We start from the raw sequence: 15,183 nt of genomic DNA, 5'->3' as shown, positions 1-15,183 counted from the left end.
GATCAAAATAAATCTCTAGACGTTCCGGTAACAAAGAAAATACCTATGTATGAGAATTGTCTCACGATTTATATTCAGAAACGTGACATCTGATGTTCGAGTATATGGGTAAATCTTTCTCATCAAAATCGAGTTGCATTTCTTTTGGCTTTTAATTGCAAAAAGATTACCTACGTTCCATTCTTAACTGGTTTATCATAAAAGAGATTTATTCTTATTTTTTCAATGCTATACAAAGAGAAATCAATCATAACCAGTTCAACAATCCGGCTGTTCAAAACAAAGGTTTTCAAACAGGAATATTTATTCCAAATACAACATTCAAATGTTTTCAAATACAAAAAAAAAATCTCTGGGGGAATTGAGAATTGAAATCGTAAAATGATTTTAAAAGTATTACTAAAAATAAAAACACCTGCATCATAAAATAAATAATCTTATAGGTATCTTGTATCTACATATGCATATGGAAAAGATACATTTATTTTCTTCATCTTTCAATCATGTGACTTTTAAAGATTAATGAGTGCGAATTTAAACAAGCCCAAATCTCATTTGTTTATATTAATTATTGCTTTCTTTGATGAAGTATGATATTCAAACACTTTTATGTATGTACATCGAATCAGATACAAGATAACATAGTTTTGCAAGTAATTCAAAGTGATAAGTGGTATTTTCCTTCCAAGTTTCATATCATAATATTTATGTTGGTTTCCTATTGTAGTCCAGGAAATGAAGGGGTGGAATTATCTCGGTTGATTTGCTGATAGGGTAAAGAGCGATAACCTACAAAAAAAATATGATTGTCAATGACAGCAATTGTCCATATTTAGGAATGTACAAACGGTGGTTCCCACAAATAATCGAACGCATGAGAAATACATTTTCACAATGCATTTTTCAAATGAATGGCTTTCGAGGTATTCAAAAGATTAGTTTTCAGCATTATTTGTTGCCATTTGTTTAAGGCCTGTCTTCAATGTTTCTAATGTTCTTTGCAGCAACTTGTCGCCCTAGTTCAACCAATATTCGCTCCTTAGGTCAGGTTTTTCTGGGGTTTAGGCACTTTAAGTCAGTTATACAATAACCACTACTCTCCTGAACAAGATGTGTGCTTTGGATAGTTAGTTACTTACTTACTTACTTAAGGTGGCGCTACAGTCCTGTGTGGAGCTCCAAATTGGGTGAGGCCACTTTCCACTTGTGCGCGCTACATGATCCGCGGTCTTCCTCTTCTGCGCTGTCCTGTGTGTCTGGATTCGAAGACTTCGGGCCGGAGCATTGGTTTCCATGCACTCTAGAAGTTTTCCACTAAGGCGCCTCTTCTTTCATCCAGACGACAACGGAGGAATGTCCAAGATGGAATCAATGGTGGCGTCTACAGTTCCAATTATATATATAGAGCTACTACGACACATTTTCTCTCACCCTTGGAGTGGAATCAAGGACCTTGTCCATCAGGTTTGAAAGTCATGCGTCAGGGAGCCTTCCTGACCGCATAAAGAAACCCCAGTTGCGATGCACCAACGAGCTCAATGAAACTGTACCCCAAATGTTTCATTATTTCACATTACATACTACTCACCACATAATTGTACATAGTAAAGACACTGCACCTTGTGCAGATGCATTGAAGAGAAAGAACAATAGACCGAAAAAACAACAAAAACATGCGGTAGGTTTCGAGATTGTGCTTATCTGTATACTTGCCGCCCTCATTGATGCTTGATTTCGGTGATCGATGGGAACCGATGCTTTATCAGTGATTAGGACTAACCTCAGATGTTCTTTCAAAATGTTGTTGATCCATTTTACCTTCCCTAAAAAGTAAGAAATGTTAACCAGAACGTGCACTACATCCACTTACCATGACCTATCGCATTCCATCACAGTAAATCGGGTATGCTTTTGAGAAAATTCTTCATGCGCTTCTTCTACATCATTAAGCTAAAATTTTGCTTTTGTCTGTGAACAAAACATAATTTATAATATTTTATTATGAATCCTATTTTCGTTTTTAAATGGTCAAATTATGTAATGGATTGTGGAAGGTCTCCGTTGGACAATTTTGACCATTTCTCGTAATAATTGCCGTCCTGGCTATGCAACAAACCCAATTTTCGATTTTTCAAAGACGTATCCTTTTGGTGTTATTTAGATGAGAAGCAAGAAACTACTTTATATGTAAGTCTTCTGTAAAACAAGGTTAATAAGAACATGACGAACAAATTTACCATTAAAGAGTTACTACAGTGCAAAAACAGTGATTGTCTAATTATGTGTTAGAGGTTAAATGAAGAAGTTATTTTTCATTTGTTTTGTTTAAATGCACTTTTTAAACTTATTGTAATCTTAAATATGTTATAAAATGAATTCTACTACTTCATTTTCTTGGAGAAATTGCATTGCGAAAATATACATTAGTGGTGGAAGCCACTGTACATATGTACATCCATACTGTATTGTGCAAAACTTTTGCAACTATTACCGCTTATCAAAAAAATTAACATTCGTTTATATAAAAGTTGTTCCAATCAAATTATTTTTATTGTTTAAGACTTTTTTATGTTTCAACTTTATTGCTCATAATCTTTAATCCTGATCCACAGGCAAATTCTACAAATGCACTGCTTTTACAAAAACAATAATGATCTCAGCTGTTCAAAACATTTGCAACTAGTGGCCATTTCTCTTTTCATTAAAAGATAATGACCAATGAATATATACTTATGTGTATTGGAAAAATTAGGTTTTCCTTCGGCTTTTTTGGTCACTTTGATCGTTGCAATGAAACAAGGTTGTTACATTAGCTTTTCCCGATGTTTCGGCAGGGGTTGCTGCCTTCCTCAGGGGAACTTTATTACACATGAAATATAAAACACATAGTACAATATTGTGGACAACAAGAATAAGAAAAAACTTACAATTTAACAATTAAATTTTAAAACAACAAAACAAACAAAACACTTTTAATTAAGAAGTTCAGTCTATAACTACAAAAAACAAAAAGAAAACTCTTATGAGGAAACAAGTGAGTAGTATACAGATGATATACTCTGTGTGTCTTGCTTGCGATTCATATTGTTTTTGTTGTTTAAGATGTGGAGCGTTCGAGCGTATATCGCTTAGAGGTATGTTTTTCCGTTTGAAGAACTTTAACACCATCGAAATCCGGAGAATGACCTTTGTCTATTGAATGGGCCGCCAATGCGGTTTTAGCCATGTTATTGTTTTTGATGTAAGATTTGTGGTTGGACAATCTTTGGCGCAAGAATTGTTTGGTGGTTCCGATTAAGCAAAGGTTACATGTTTCGTCAAGTTTACCTTTGCAGTTTATTTTAAAAATGACGTCAGCGCGTTTATTTCTGTCTATTTTGGTCTTTAGTTTGGTGAAAAGGTGTCTAATTGTCTCGTTAGATTTGAAAGCCAATCGGACATCTTGGATGTTTTTGGTGACAACTTGCTTAAAACTCTCAGCCAGTTTTTGAACGTAAACAATGCTTTTGAAGTGTCCTTTTCGTCTTATTTTGATAACGGTTAAACTGATTTATTTTGAGGTTGGTAAGTTTATACGTCTAGCTTTATTTGTTTAGTTAATTTTAACCGGCACTTTAATCGATAAAACGGTTTTTTAAGATATGTTCTTTTTAAATTGACAAAAAAAAGATCTTTTTTTTTAAATGGCGGGAAATAAATATTCATCAGATATAAAGTCCAGAATTTTGAGAGCTTTAAAAAAAGGAGCATCATAAAAAAAAAATTAAAGATATATTCCATTCACGAATCAACTTTTGTAGAATCATTAAAAGTTAAAAGGTGTTATGCCATAATAGAGAAAGAAGGCCTCAGACCACAGTAAAAGATGAAAAAAATAACAAATTTCTTCCGACATCATCCAGGGAAGGAAAAATTAAACTAAGGTTACCCATTGAAACGTCAACTATCAGACGCCACGCTCTGCAGGCCTGATTGCGTGGTTCAGATAGCAAAAGAGCCATTTATTTAAAAAAAAATTAAAAGCTCGTTTGGCTTCCTTAATTTGAGTCCCCAAAAAATGACGAATCAAAGTTCATTATGCAGGGATCGAGTGGAAAACATCATGTCAGGAGGCCAAAAGGTGAGAGGCTAATTCCAAAATACACTAAATGGATGGTCAAACATGGAGGTGGTTCAATTTTGGTCTTGGGCTGCTTCTCTGGCCAAGGAATCTGGTCAATTCGAAAAGTGGAGGGCATAATTAAGTCTGAAGGCTATGTAGACAGATTGAAGTGGCCAGCCCAATCTCCAGACTTAAACTTAATAGAAAACCTGTGGGAAATTGTGAAGAAAAGAACTGGAACCAACATTTTTAAGCACATAAGTGATCTATTCGCTGGAATTCGGAGGCAGTGCAATGACATTCCATAATCGGGTATTAATAACCTTATAGCTTCGATGCCCAGAAGATATAAAGCCGTTATAAAAAACAAAGAGTACGAAATTAAATATTAACGTTTCCTTGCCTTGAAGTAAAAAATACTTTGAAATTTCGTTGTGAGATCTAAGTTGCAAATCTTTTGCACAGCAATTTTACCAACTATGTATTAAAGTATTTAGTTATTTATTACTTGTTAAAGTGGTGAGTGTTAATTTGTGGTCCAACAATTATAACGTAATATCAAAAAAGTTTACAGGACTAAAGAAAGAATTTTTCTGTCTGATTTTCTTAACATTTTTTAATGAAAAATGTTTGATGTTCTAGTTGCAATTGTTTTGCACAGTACTGGTCATACAAATATTCGATTCGAAAAAATGGAACTCTTTATTTGTTTGAGATTAAGATACATGATCTTTATTTTAATTTTTCTCCAACAAGTCGGGTAATTTTGTTTTCTTTTTTTTTTTAATATTTTGTTGGTGGAAGAAAAACGAATGTTTGCTCATGTCAAGTATAATATTGCGTTGAATTTGTTAATTCAATGTGATAAGGTTATCTTTTGGTTACTGTGTTGTTAATCGATATTTATTTTATTATTATTGTTATCACAGAAAATCTATTTAAAAATGTATACTTAGTAACACCAAACATACAACAGTTTTATTGTAAAACATACTTTTAAGTGTAATGTCATTTTTAGCAAATAGCAACCACAAAATTGTTATGAAATAAGTAAAATATTTTAAGATATTATTATTATTATTATTTAGTTTGATTTTATATACAATTAAATAGAAGCTTATTATTAATCTAACTCAAACTAAGAACTTAATCTAAGACTGTGGAGAAGAAGGGAGACCCAAAAGACGGAGTTTTAAGGACTGACCAATGAGGTTAAAACCAAAGAAGTCCAAGTGGGATTTTCCACATTGAAGAATATGAGACACAGGTTTGTTCTAGCCAATTGTTCCAAGGTAAACCATGAAGACCAAATCGAAGGAAACGACGTTAGATGATCTCGATTCTGGAAACATGAATACTTTGGAACGGGGATAAAACTTGGGCGTGTATCCGAGGAGCGGGCAAACAAAAGTTAGATATATATAGGGACCGTGTTACATTGGGGTCAGACAAATCGTTTAACCAAAGTTTAACGAATGTTATCTATATGTGAAATTAAGCTCTTAACTACATACAATTTCAAGAAGGTCTCTAATGTTATTAGCAGAAGGTAGGTAGGGTTGTGCAAAAGGTAGAGACGGGGGAGAGTCTTTAAGCGTTTACGTGAAAAAGTGATCAATTGGCACTTTTAAAAATTAAGTTTCAAGCAGTTTTTAGGACACTAAGCAGAAAAACAACACTAAAGGTAGCAAAAAAAGGGTATGAGGTGCCAGATCAGAAACAAACGCAAAACAAACAAATCGGTTTTGAAGGTAAGATGAAATCCATTTTAAAAAAGAGGGTTTATTGGAGAGATAAGGTACAAGCCTCAAATTCAATAAGGTTGGTGGTTGTATGGGAGACATAGGATGAAAGACTTAAATTCAATGAGGTTAGTGGTTGTAGATCTGATTTTTAGAAAACCATGCTGTCTATGGAAATTAAGTGGTTTACAGTTTATTCTTAACAATTTACACAAAATGGTCTCAAAAAGCTTAGGTAAATGAGAAAGCTTGGCAATAGTTCCATAATTTTTAATATCTTCCTTCGAGCCTTTTTTGTGTAGTGGGATTATAAATGAGGATTTACAAATCTGAAAAACTTTAATTTAATTTGGTCGAGATGAGGGTCGACAATACTAGAAAGATACTGACCAAATTGTTGTAAATAACGAAAGTAGGACGAATAAGGAACAAATGAGTCATCATCAAAAGATTGTTTGAAAAGATTGCCGAAAAAGTTTTTAATTGTATTAGGATTGTTTGAGGTTTTGTTATCAAATTTGTTGTTATAGTTAACAAACTGAAAGAATGATTTAGGATCCCTATAAGGTTTGCTTGACCTATTTATAAATTTCCTTCCCTCTCTTTCTCGCATTCTTAAAAAAGGAACATGCCGAATTTCTGATCAAGCGTTTATGTCATTAAAATGTCACGAAAATTAATAATAAAACCACTGAGAGTGGTGATCCCTTGTAATACCAGGACAGAGATGTGGTTTTTGCTGGTAACGTGATGTAATAGTCCATGTGCAGGAAGGTCGTCGAAACATCCTTTATTGGACATAAATGCTAATTTGGTTCGTACTGAATAATTTATTTGTTCCGGAAAACTAAAGTAAGCGTTTAGCAATGATTTCTTCTAATTTTTTTAAGATACAGAGATAAGTGATATCGAATTGATGTTAGAATTACATTGGAAGATTTTCAGCTTTAAAGAATTTCTGAGTCATTGAAAATATTTTGTTTTTTTATCATGGGATAAGATATTTTGTCTCTACCTGGAGTTTTGCCTTTTGTTTTACTAAGGATGGCTTTAAATTCAGAATAAATAATTGGTTCTTTTATTCGTATTGCCGTCGGTGTAGTAGGCTGTTCCAGTAGGGCTATGTTTAAGGACTCGAGTATATTATATTATATATGTATGTTACAAATGTATTAGAAAAAATAATTTTCTGACATTTTTGACCTAGTTTTTTCTATCACCCGATGTAATTAAATAGTCCATTTTGTTCTAAGCTTTTGAGATTGATTTTTCTTTGCAGATAACAATAAATCATAACCAAAAATTCCATCTGAATTGACATCTTGGTTGTCCTCTTAAATTTGGATATTGGAATTGGAATTGACCAATAAGCATCATGGGGTCATTGTTCCGTAGTGAAGAAATGACCTTGTGTCAGCTTTTTCTTCAAAGTGAAGCTGCCTACGCTTGTGTGTCTGAGCTCGGTGAGCTTGGATTAGTTCAATTTAGAGATGTAAGTTTAACAAAAAATAGAATCCAATCAAGATATTCGAAAATAAATAAAATTTGTTTTGTTTTTAGTTAAATCCTGATGTTAATGCATTTCAACGTAAATTCGTTAATGAAGTTCGTCGTTGCGATGAAATGGAAAGAAAATTACGTTATTTAGAAAAAGAAATCAAAAAAGATGGTATTCCAATGCTTGATACTGGCGATAGCCCCGAAGCTCCTCAACCCAGGGAAATGATTGATCTTGAGGTAGATACAATTTATATATTAATGTATTCTAATTAATTTTTATATTTTTGTTTCTTCTTTAGGCAACTTTTGAGAAACTCGAGAATGAGCTCCGTGAGGTTAATCAAAATGCCGAAGCATTAAAACGTAATTTTCTTGAACTTACCGAGTTGAAGCACATCCTGCGTAAGACTCAAGTCTTCTTTGATGAGGTAAGTTTCTGTTTAATATTATTTTCTTAACATATACATGTTTTGTCCTCGAAAGTTCTAAATAATCCATTAAAACATTTCACGTTGAAAACATTCTTTTGTTTTATGTTTTAATTATTTCATAATCGAGTTAAAAAATAATTTTCAGTTTTAATTTTTTTAGTTTAAAGGTATCCTACTATATCATTCGAGTTGTGCTGCATTGCATGCACATTAATCATTTAACAAAACTAATGCTTGACCAGCACTATTATAATTGCAAAATCATTGCATTCTTTTTAAAACAAATTTAAATAAATAATAACAATACATAAAATAACTAATGCCCGACAACACAACTTAATTTTACTTTTATTCTTATTCTAACAATAATAATATTTAAATAATTAGTGATTAAGTTTTTTATTTTTAAATTATATTCACCTTTTTAGAAAACTAATATGAGTTTGAAAGTAGTGTTTATATTTTTAGATTTTAATTCTTATTTCTCTGATTTATGTTCTTTCGCACTTTCAATTTTCCATTAACAACATTTTAATCTCTCTCCAACACACTAATTTCACAAATCAAATTATTAAAAAAAAAATAACTTCCCTTGTAAAACGAAAAGAAATTATGAACAAGAAAATACAAAATGTATGTGCATTTTCCCCACAAATATGTTTTTATTTTTCAATTTTTAATTTTAATTTTAAGTGTACTCGTATATTCCAAATTGAAACAAAAGAAACAACAAATTTAAATTATGCTGTGGCATGAAAAATTGCAATTGCCGTACAAAAACATCAAACTTCTTATTATGCTGTAAATTTGAATATTATTAAAAAAACACATTATTTTCATAAAACATGGACATGATCACAAAAGGACTCACTTAACAGCACGTTAATTTTCAATAATTCGTAAATTTGTTTTAATTAGTTGTTCTGCTATTTTAATATGTGTATGCACTTGCCTAAGAAGCTTAGAATTTTGATTGATTATTTCAAATGCTATAATAATATGTACGTTTAAATTTATAAAAGTATGTAGATTAGTAGAATACACATGACTTACCGATTCTTCTATTTACTTTACAAAAACCAAATTATTGTGTAACATAACCTTTTTGAATGAGTCAGCTTCGCTGAGTTCCTTGCTAAACAAAGTTTGATTTGATCTCAAGCCACCTTGAGTTGTACTTTATATTTCCAGCTTATCATCGATAACACACAATAATGTAACATTTTAAGAGGTTTTTTTTTTCAAAATATTCTCGAAGACAATCAGTTCATTTTTAAAGGCAAGCGTTCTTGGTCAACTTCTTTTGGGCCATCAATTGAAAATTCAGTTTTTTGTAGTTGATTTATGAAGATTTTCGTTTTCATGATGGAGAACGTTTTGGAAAAGAAGACCTTTACATATCAATTTAAACTAATGAATCAGTATATGTTTAAAAAAAAAATCAGAATGGTGAAGAAACTGTGATCAGGGGAATATTTAAAAAAAGAAACAGGGTGCCCAGCGGAATATTCTTAACTTTAAAATTCAATTTAGAAAAAAACTACATTGCTTTTATATATCTTTATCAAAACGGCGCACTACAGCGCTAATTGGATCTCAGGCTAGGTTGCCTTGAGATCGCCATTTATACCATATATCTTTATTTCAATTAAATGCAGAGTAACAATACGGATTTGCTTTTCTTTACAAAGCGATAAAGTAATACTTTTAATTTCAGGGCGAATATTTTCATGCAGGGCCTGAACTGTTGGGGATTGTTATTGTAAACGTTTGATTTGAGTCTTCTTCCCATAAAAATAAATAGCAAGGTATGTGGTCTGGCGACCGAGAGTTGGCCATGGAATGTCTCCGTACTTGCTTATAAGTTAATTGGGAAAAACTGTGTTAACCTTTCCATCGAAAAGCTTAGAAACAATTCCCGCAAGGGATAGTCACTTTCGATGAGATACTGAAAATTTTGAAGTTTGTGCGGCTGGAGCTTTGATTTCTTTGTCAAAATAAAATTATCATTTGACTTCCTTGTGGAAACCACAATTTTCCTTATTGATTTATATTTTTTTCGAACTTGAGGCTTATGTTCTGGTGTTGTTGCTTGGTGCCTTGGTGGTCCACGGAGTATGTCAATTGACCATTGTGCCTTCTTGCCAGAATATTTATACCTATGGCCAGATAAGTTGCGTATATTATAATAAGTACAATAAGCGCTAACGTGCTTCAAATATTGCTCTATCGCAAACTCTCGTTGCGCTCCCCGCCAGTGACTCATGTCCACTAATAATTCCGCAAATCCTTCGCTTTGAATGATACCTACTTACATAACTCAAGTCACTAGTAATTCAATAAATCACAATTTAAAGTTGAAAAACTCCCGTTGGAGGCCCTTTAGTTGTTGTTATTGGCTTTAATTGTTATATATTAGGCTTTACTGTTTTATTACATAAAATTAAATATTTTCTTATGTTCAACTGATAATATAAATTGTTATAAACATATAATGCTTTGCTTTGCTATCAAATTTTTTGACATTATCAAAAAGGTTAAAAGCATCTAGAATTCTTTATTTTCCATGGCTGGAAGTAAAAGATGCAAAACCTTTATTCTAAAAAGACAAAGATTGATAAAGTTGTCCCCGACGCACGAAACCTTAAATAACCCTTTTCAAAGATGATGAGTTCAATTATGCCATCTAGCTTCTGACGATTTTAATGTTAATGTGGCGATTTGACTAAATTTGCAAAAACATGCGCTCTTATTTAATTGGTCATGAGCAAAATCTTAAGTATCATATATGAAAGTAAAATTTTATTAAAGTTACCTATCCTTCAATTACTTTAAAATTTACGAATTGTTGAATATCATTACATCTTATTTACGATTATTGTTATTGAGGCTTATTGTTAATTATTTTATTAAAAAATTCATAAACATACACCATATTATTTTTTAAGTTTTGGCTTTCGGAAAATATGCATACAATGTGCTTAGAAGGTGAGCTAATTAAATTTCTATTTATACTTTCTTTAATTCGATTCAAACAAATTATTGATACACTTGAATGTTAAACTTAAGAATAATATAAATTCTTAGTTTGTTCAAAGAACTTTACCTTGGGTTAATCCAGGTTTTCTACACTATCTCACAAATTATTAAAAAACAACCAAAGGCTAAAAATTGTTTTGATGACATTAAATTCAAACCTTAAAATATTCTTTGTTTGAACGTACAAATATTTTAAACTAGACGTTTTGTACTCGTAAAAGAAATTTAAATACTAAAGAAATTGAAACTAATTTAGGAAGTAAAAGGCCAAAGGGAATTCAAGTACTAAACAAAAATGAAGTACTTAAGAACTTAAATTCAAAGTACGGGTACCACACATAAACCGAAAGGATTTTAAATCATAACAGAGCCACCTTTAGGCTACTTAGTGAAAGTATGTTGCGTTTGAAGGAAGAAACTAATTGCGGAAGTAAAAGGCCAAAAGGAATTCAAGTATTAAACAAAAATAAAGTACTTAATAACTTGAATTCAAGTACGGGTGCGACACGTTACCCGAAAGAATTTTAAATCATAACAGAGCCACCTTTAGGCTACTTAGTGAAAGTATGTTGCGTTTGAAGGAAGAAACTAATTGCGGAAGTAAAAGGCCAAAAGGAATTCAAGTATAAAACAAATATAAAGTACTTAATAACTTGAATTTAAGTACGGGTGCAAACAAACATGGGTATGTGGACGGTTGAGCAGCGCGCGTTTGCGTCTTAGATTTTTTTTTAGAAAGAATGATTCGTATGTTTATTTACTATGTTGGTAAACATTTTGATTTAGGGCGAACAAACTGTATTCTTTGAAAAAACATTGCGGACGTGGGTCGGTTTGTAAAAAAAATTTCCCAGGTCCGCCAAAAGTAATAAGAAACTCAAGCCAGTCCAAATCGTTCCGCGCACTTGAAACAGCGTACCATACGCCGAATACTTCATTCTGACTTATCTTCCATCTATACACAATTTTGTATAAAACAGCTCTAATCCACTCGTTATGTTTATATGGGCAACGGAGAGCTATAATGGAGCTGTTGAATTAATTTGTTCGGTCCGACCTAGTGAGACGACAAAACGACGGTGCTACGAGGCACGTGCCACTCTTCAAATGAAACAATGATTTGTTTAGGCAATAACCGTTTAATTTCACATTACACCGAAATCGTGTGACCGTCGCGCTCACCCGATATTTCCATTTGCAGTTCTTTTCTGTGACTTTAGATCCAGAAACCTTACCATAACTTCTTAGCGACTTCAGTACAGGATGATCGATGGTTCTGCCAGTACTCACATAAGGATCCGACACCTAGGTGCTAAGTAAAAGGCACTTCGACCTTTTAGGCGCGTTCGATAAGAAAGTGTGCCTCCCCTTATGTGAGGAAGGACGATTCCGGAGACGCTACAATCAATAACTCTACGCAATCTCCCTCGAAATTGATATTTTGATAAAAAATTGAGCTCGGTATACTCCAGTGGGTTTGACTCCTGCTAGCTCGTATGTGCGAAACTCGTAAAGTTCATTGTGATACATTTTATTGTCGATGGGGCCCTGTTACGATTTAAAATCCTTTCGGTTTCCGTGCCCTACCCGTGACTAAGGTAGTTAAATTGAATGGTCCAAGTACAAGCTCTCGTACTTATGCTTCAAGTTTTCAAGCACAAGTTCCAAGGAATTTTAAAAACAGGAAAATGAGTTCAAAACTTCCAAAAATACTTCGACCACAAAAAAGTTCAACCACGAGCAAAACTTACCTTAAAGTTTCATCTTCTAAGCCATTTTCTTATTTTAAAGTTATGTATGTATATCCGCTTCTTATAAAAAATTAATGCAATAATAAGCCTTGTTCAAAACTAACATAGAGACATACAATTTTAACTTGCTTTAATATTAACACCTGTTTATCCGCCTGGTAGAGATATTTTTGGTTTTGATTTTTTTTAAGATCTTACACCCTCCAGCTATAACTATTGCTCGTTTTTTAATGCAAGTACAAAGTTCTTTTTTATTTTTTGTTATTGTTTAATTAGTGTCTCAGAGACAACCGTTGATAGATTTCCCTCCATATAGTTTAAATGTAAGTAGAGATAAAGATAAGTGTGCTCTTTTATTATTTCTAGAGGCTTTTTTGTTTATGATTGTACTTAAGTGTCCTTAAAATAGATGTTTTTTTCTTTGTATCTTAATATATCAAAAAATAAGCTTCCTTTATTAATTTATGTTTATATAATTTTTTTACCACAATGAAGGTGGGTATTGGGTATTAAGTAAATTACTTTACATCTACATATATTGAAATTAGTACGTATTACATTTTTACCTTCATTCATTCGAAAATATTATACACTTTATGTCACATAAATAGGAAGAAGTTTTTTTCGTTTTTTATTTGACGATATTTTTCAAACCCTTAGGTTCTTTTGGAAAATTCCAAATGTGGAACGAATGAGGTGTGTATGTATGTGTACATTTATGGCGGTTTTTCCGAAGAAGGTCATAAAAAGTACCTCTGTTTTTGTGTCACATGAATAGGGACAATATCCTAGTTTACCTGTGAGACACTTTAAAGTAAAGAAAATAACAAACAAATCTTATGATTTGAGTAAATACTGGTTTTATTGAATGGACTAAAATAAGTTTTAGTAATGCGTGCTGCCTCCTGATTTCTGAATTACTTCAAGTAACTTGTGATGTGTGGATTCATAAAGTGCTATGAAAAAATTGAGCGAAATTTTGGCCGGTCACGCAATAAGTGATTGCTACCCCTACCATTACACCGCCTCCGTTGCTGTGCCGTTTTTTAGGATAATTGTCTTGCTTTTTCGAATCAGATCCGTCCAAATTTCCGGTATGATAAGCTCAATTCCACCTGATGTGAGTTGTTGCAAAATTAAGACGTTGGCTTTTGCGTGCCGCATTCAATGGTTGCTTTTTCTTTATTTTTTGGTGTCGTATATGGTCTTCCTTCTGTATGACCCGAGCAACAGTCGATCTACTAGCATTTACCCCAGATTCTGGCTTGATTTTACTAATGAAAAGCCTTACATTTGAAGCAGCTCTCACTATCGCCTCCCTTCCCTGAAACAGTGTGAGTACTAGGAAAGGGAGAATAGGGTTGAAAGGAAGTGTCGGTGCACATTGGTTTTGAATTCCTGAATATTGCAATGGCTGGGAAAGACAGAGTGTGGCAAGCATTCCACATCCGCATAGTACGGCTAAAGAACGAATGGACGTATATAAGTTTGTAGATAACATCCAGATCAGAGGGGCAGAAAAACTTCTTGCATCGCCTTAGAAAACATCTTGTGGGTGGTTGGTGATACACATACCGAGAATATCGAGATGTTCGGTCTCCTCGATGCAAGTGCCATCTATGGATAATGGCAAGGGGGGTGTATCTCGCCTTAACGATACAAGACAGCATTGGGTTTTCGAAGCATTAAATTCCACTCGGTTTTTCATTCCCCATTGTACAATGCTGTTTAGGTTAGAATTTAATGAGCTTACCATATATTGTCGTTGCAGTTCCACATCCGAAGAAGAAGAGTGTGAATCTGAAAATGAATATTAAAAGCTAAGAGTACTATCGTCAGCGAAACAATGTATTGGATTAGAAGTTGCAGACAGAAGATCGTTAATAAAAATGAGAAAGAGTGTTGGAGATAGAACAGAGCCCTGGAATACACCAGCAATTATTTTGTGGTTTTCAGACTTGAATCCATCCAATACAACTTGTTTTGAACGATTCGAAAGATAATTACTAATCCAATGAAGGAAGGATTCATGAAAACCGAAAGCACGCATTTTCGATTAGAGAGTCTGATTCCAAACCCTATCAAATGCTTTTAAAATATCAAGTGCAATAATCTTACTTTCTCCAAAACGTTGAAAGATTTGTTCCACTGTTCGGTGAGATGAACCATGAGATCACCAGTGGACCTATTGCTACGAAAACCGTATTGTCGGTCATTAAGAAGCTTTCGATCTTCGAGATATTTCTTGAGCTGATAATTAATCAGCGCTTCCATGACCTTGGAAAGTAGGGACGTAATTGCAATCAGTCGGTAGTTAGATGGTGAGGAAAATTCGCCTTTTTTGGGCATAGGCTGGTTAAATGCGGTTTTCCATCCGCTCGGAAGGAGGCCTGAGGAGTAGGACAGATGAAAAAGCTTACGCAGTTTTTTTTGCCAGCGTTAAAGAACAGTTCTTCAGAACAATAGCGGGGATACCATCCGGACCAGAAGATTTATTTATGTTAAGGTCTTTTAGGACTCTCGCTACAATACGAGTGCCGAAAAAGATTTGCCAAATAGAATCACTTAGTCGCTCAAGTACAGGCGGCATAACACTCACTGGCAGCGTTGAATTGGCG

The 15,183-nt window shown here is 33.3% G+C and overlaps 1 protein-coding gene across 4 annotated transcripts in view; it reads left to right on the top strand.

Moving 5' to 3' along the window:
• LOC129943329 (V-type proton ATPase 116 kDa subunit a 1) overlaps positions 1-15,183 on the top strand; it is a 39,732-nt gene that overhangs the window by 7,484 nt on the left and 17,065 nt on the right. For all 4 annotated transcript variants that reach the window (XM_056052675.1, XM_056052673.1, XM_056052676.1 and 1 more), the window contains exons 2-4: positions 7,124-7,336; positions 7,405-7,581; positions 7,644-7,772. In XM_056052675.1, coding sequence (XP_055908650.1) covers positions 7,220-7,336; positions 7,405-7,581; positions 7,644-7,772 — 423 coding nt within the window. In that variant the 5' untranslated portion in view covers positions 7,124-7,219. The remainder of the gene's footprint in view (positions 1-7,123; positions 7,337-7,404; positions 7,582-7,643; positions 7,773-15,183) is intronic.

This window comes from Eupeodes corollae, chromosome 1, assembly GCF_945859685.1.
Source record: "Eupeodes corollae chromosome 1, idEupCoro1.1, whole genome shotgun sequence".
NCBI classification, from domain to species: Eukaryota; Metazoa; Arthropoda; class Insecta; order Diptera; family Syrphidae; genus Eupeodes; species Eupeodes corollae.
This window is presented reverse-complemented; position numbering and strand designations above follow the sequence as displayed.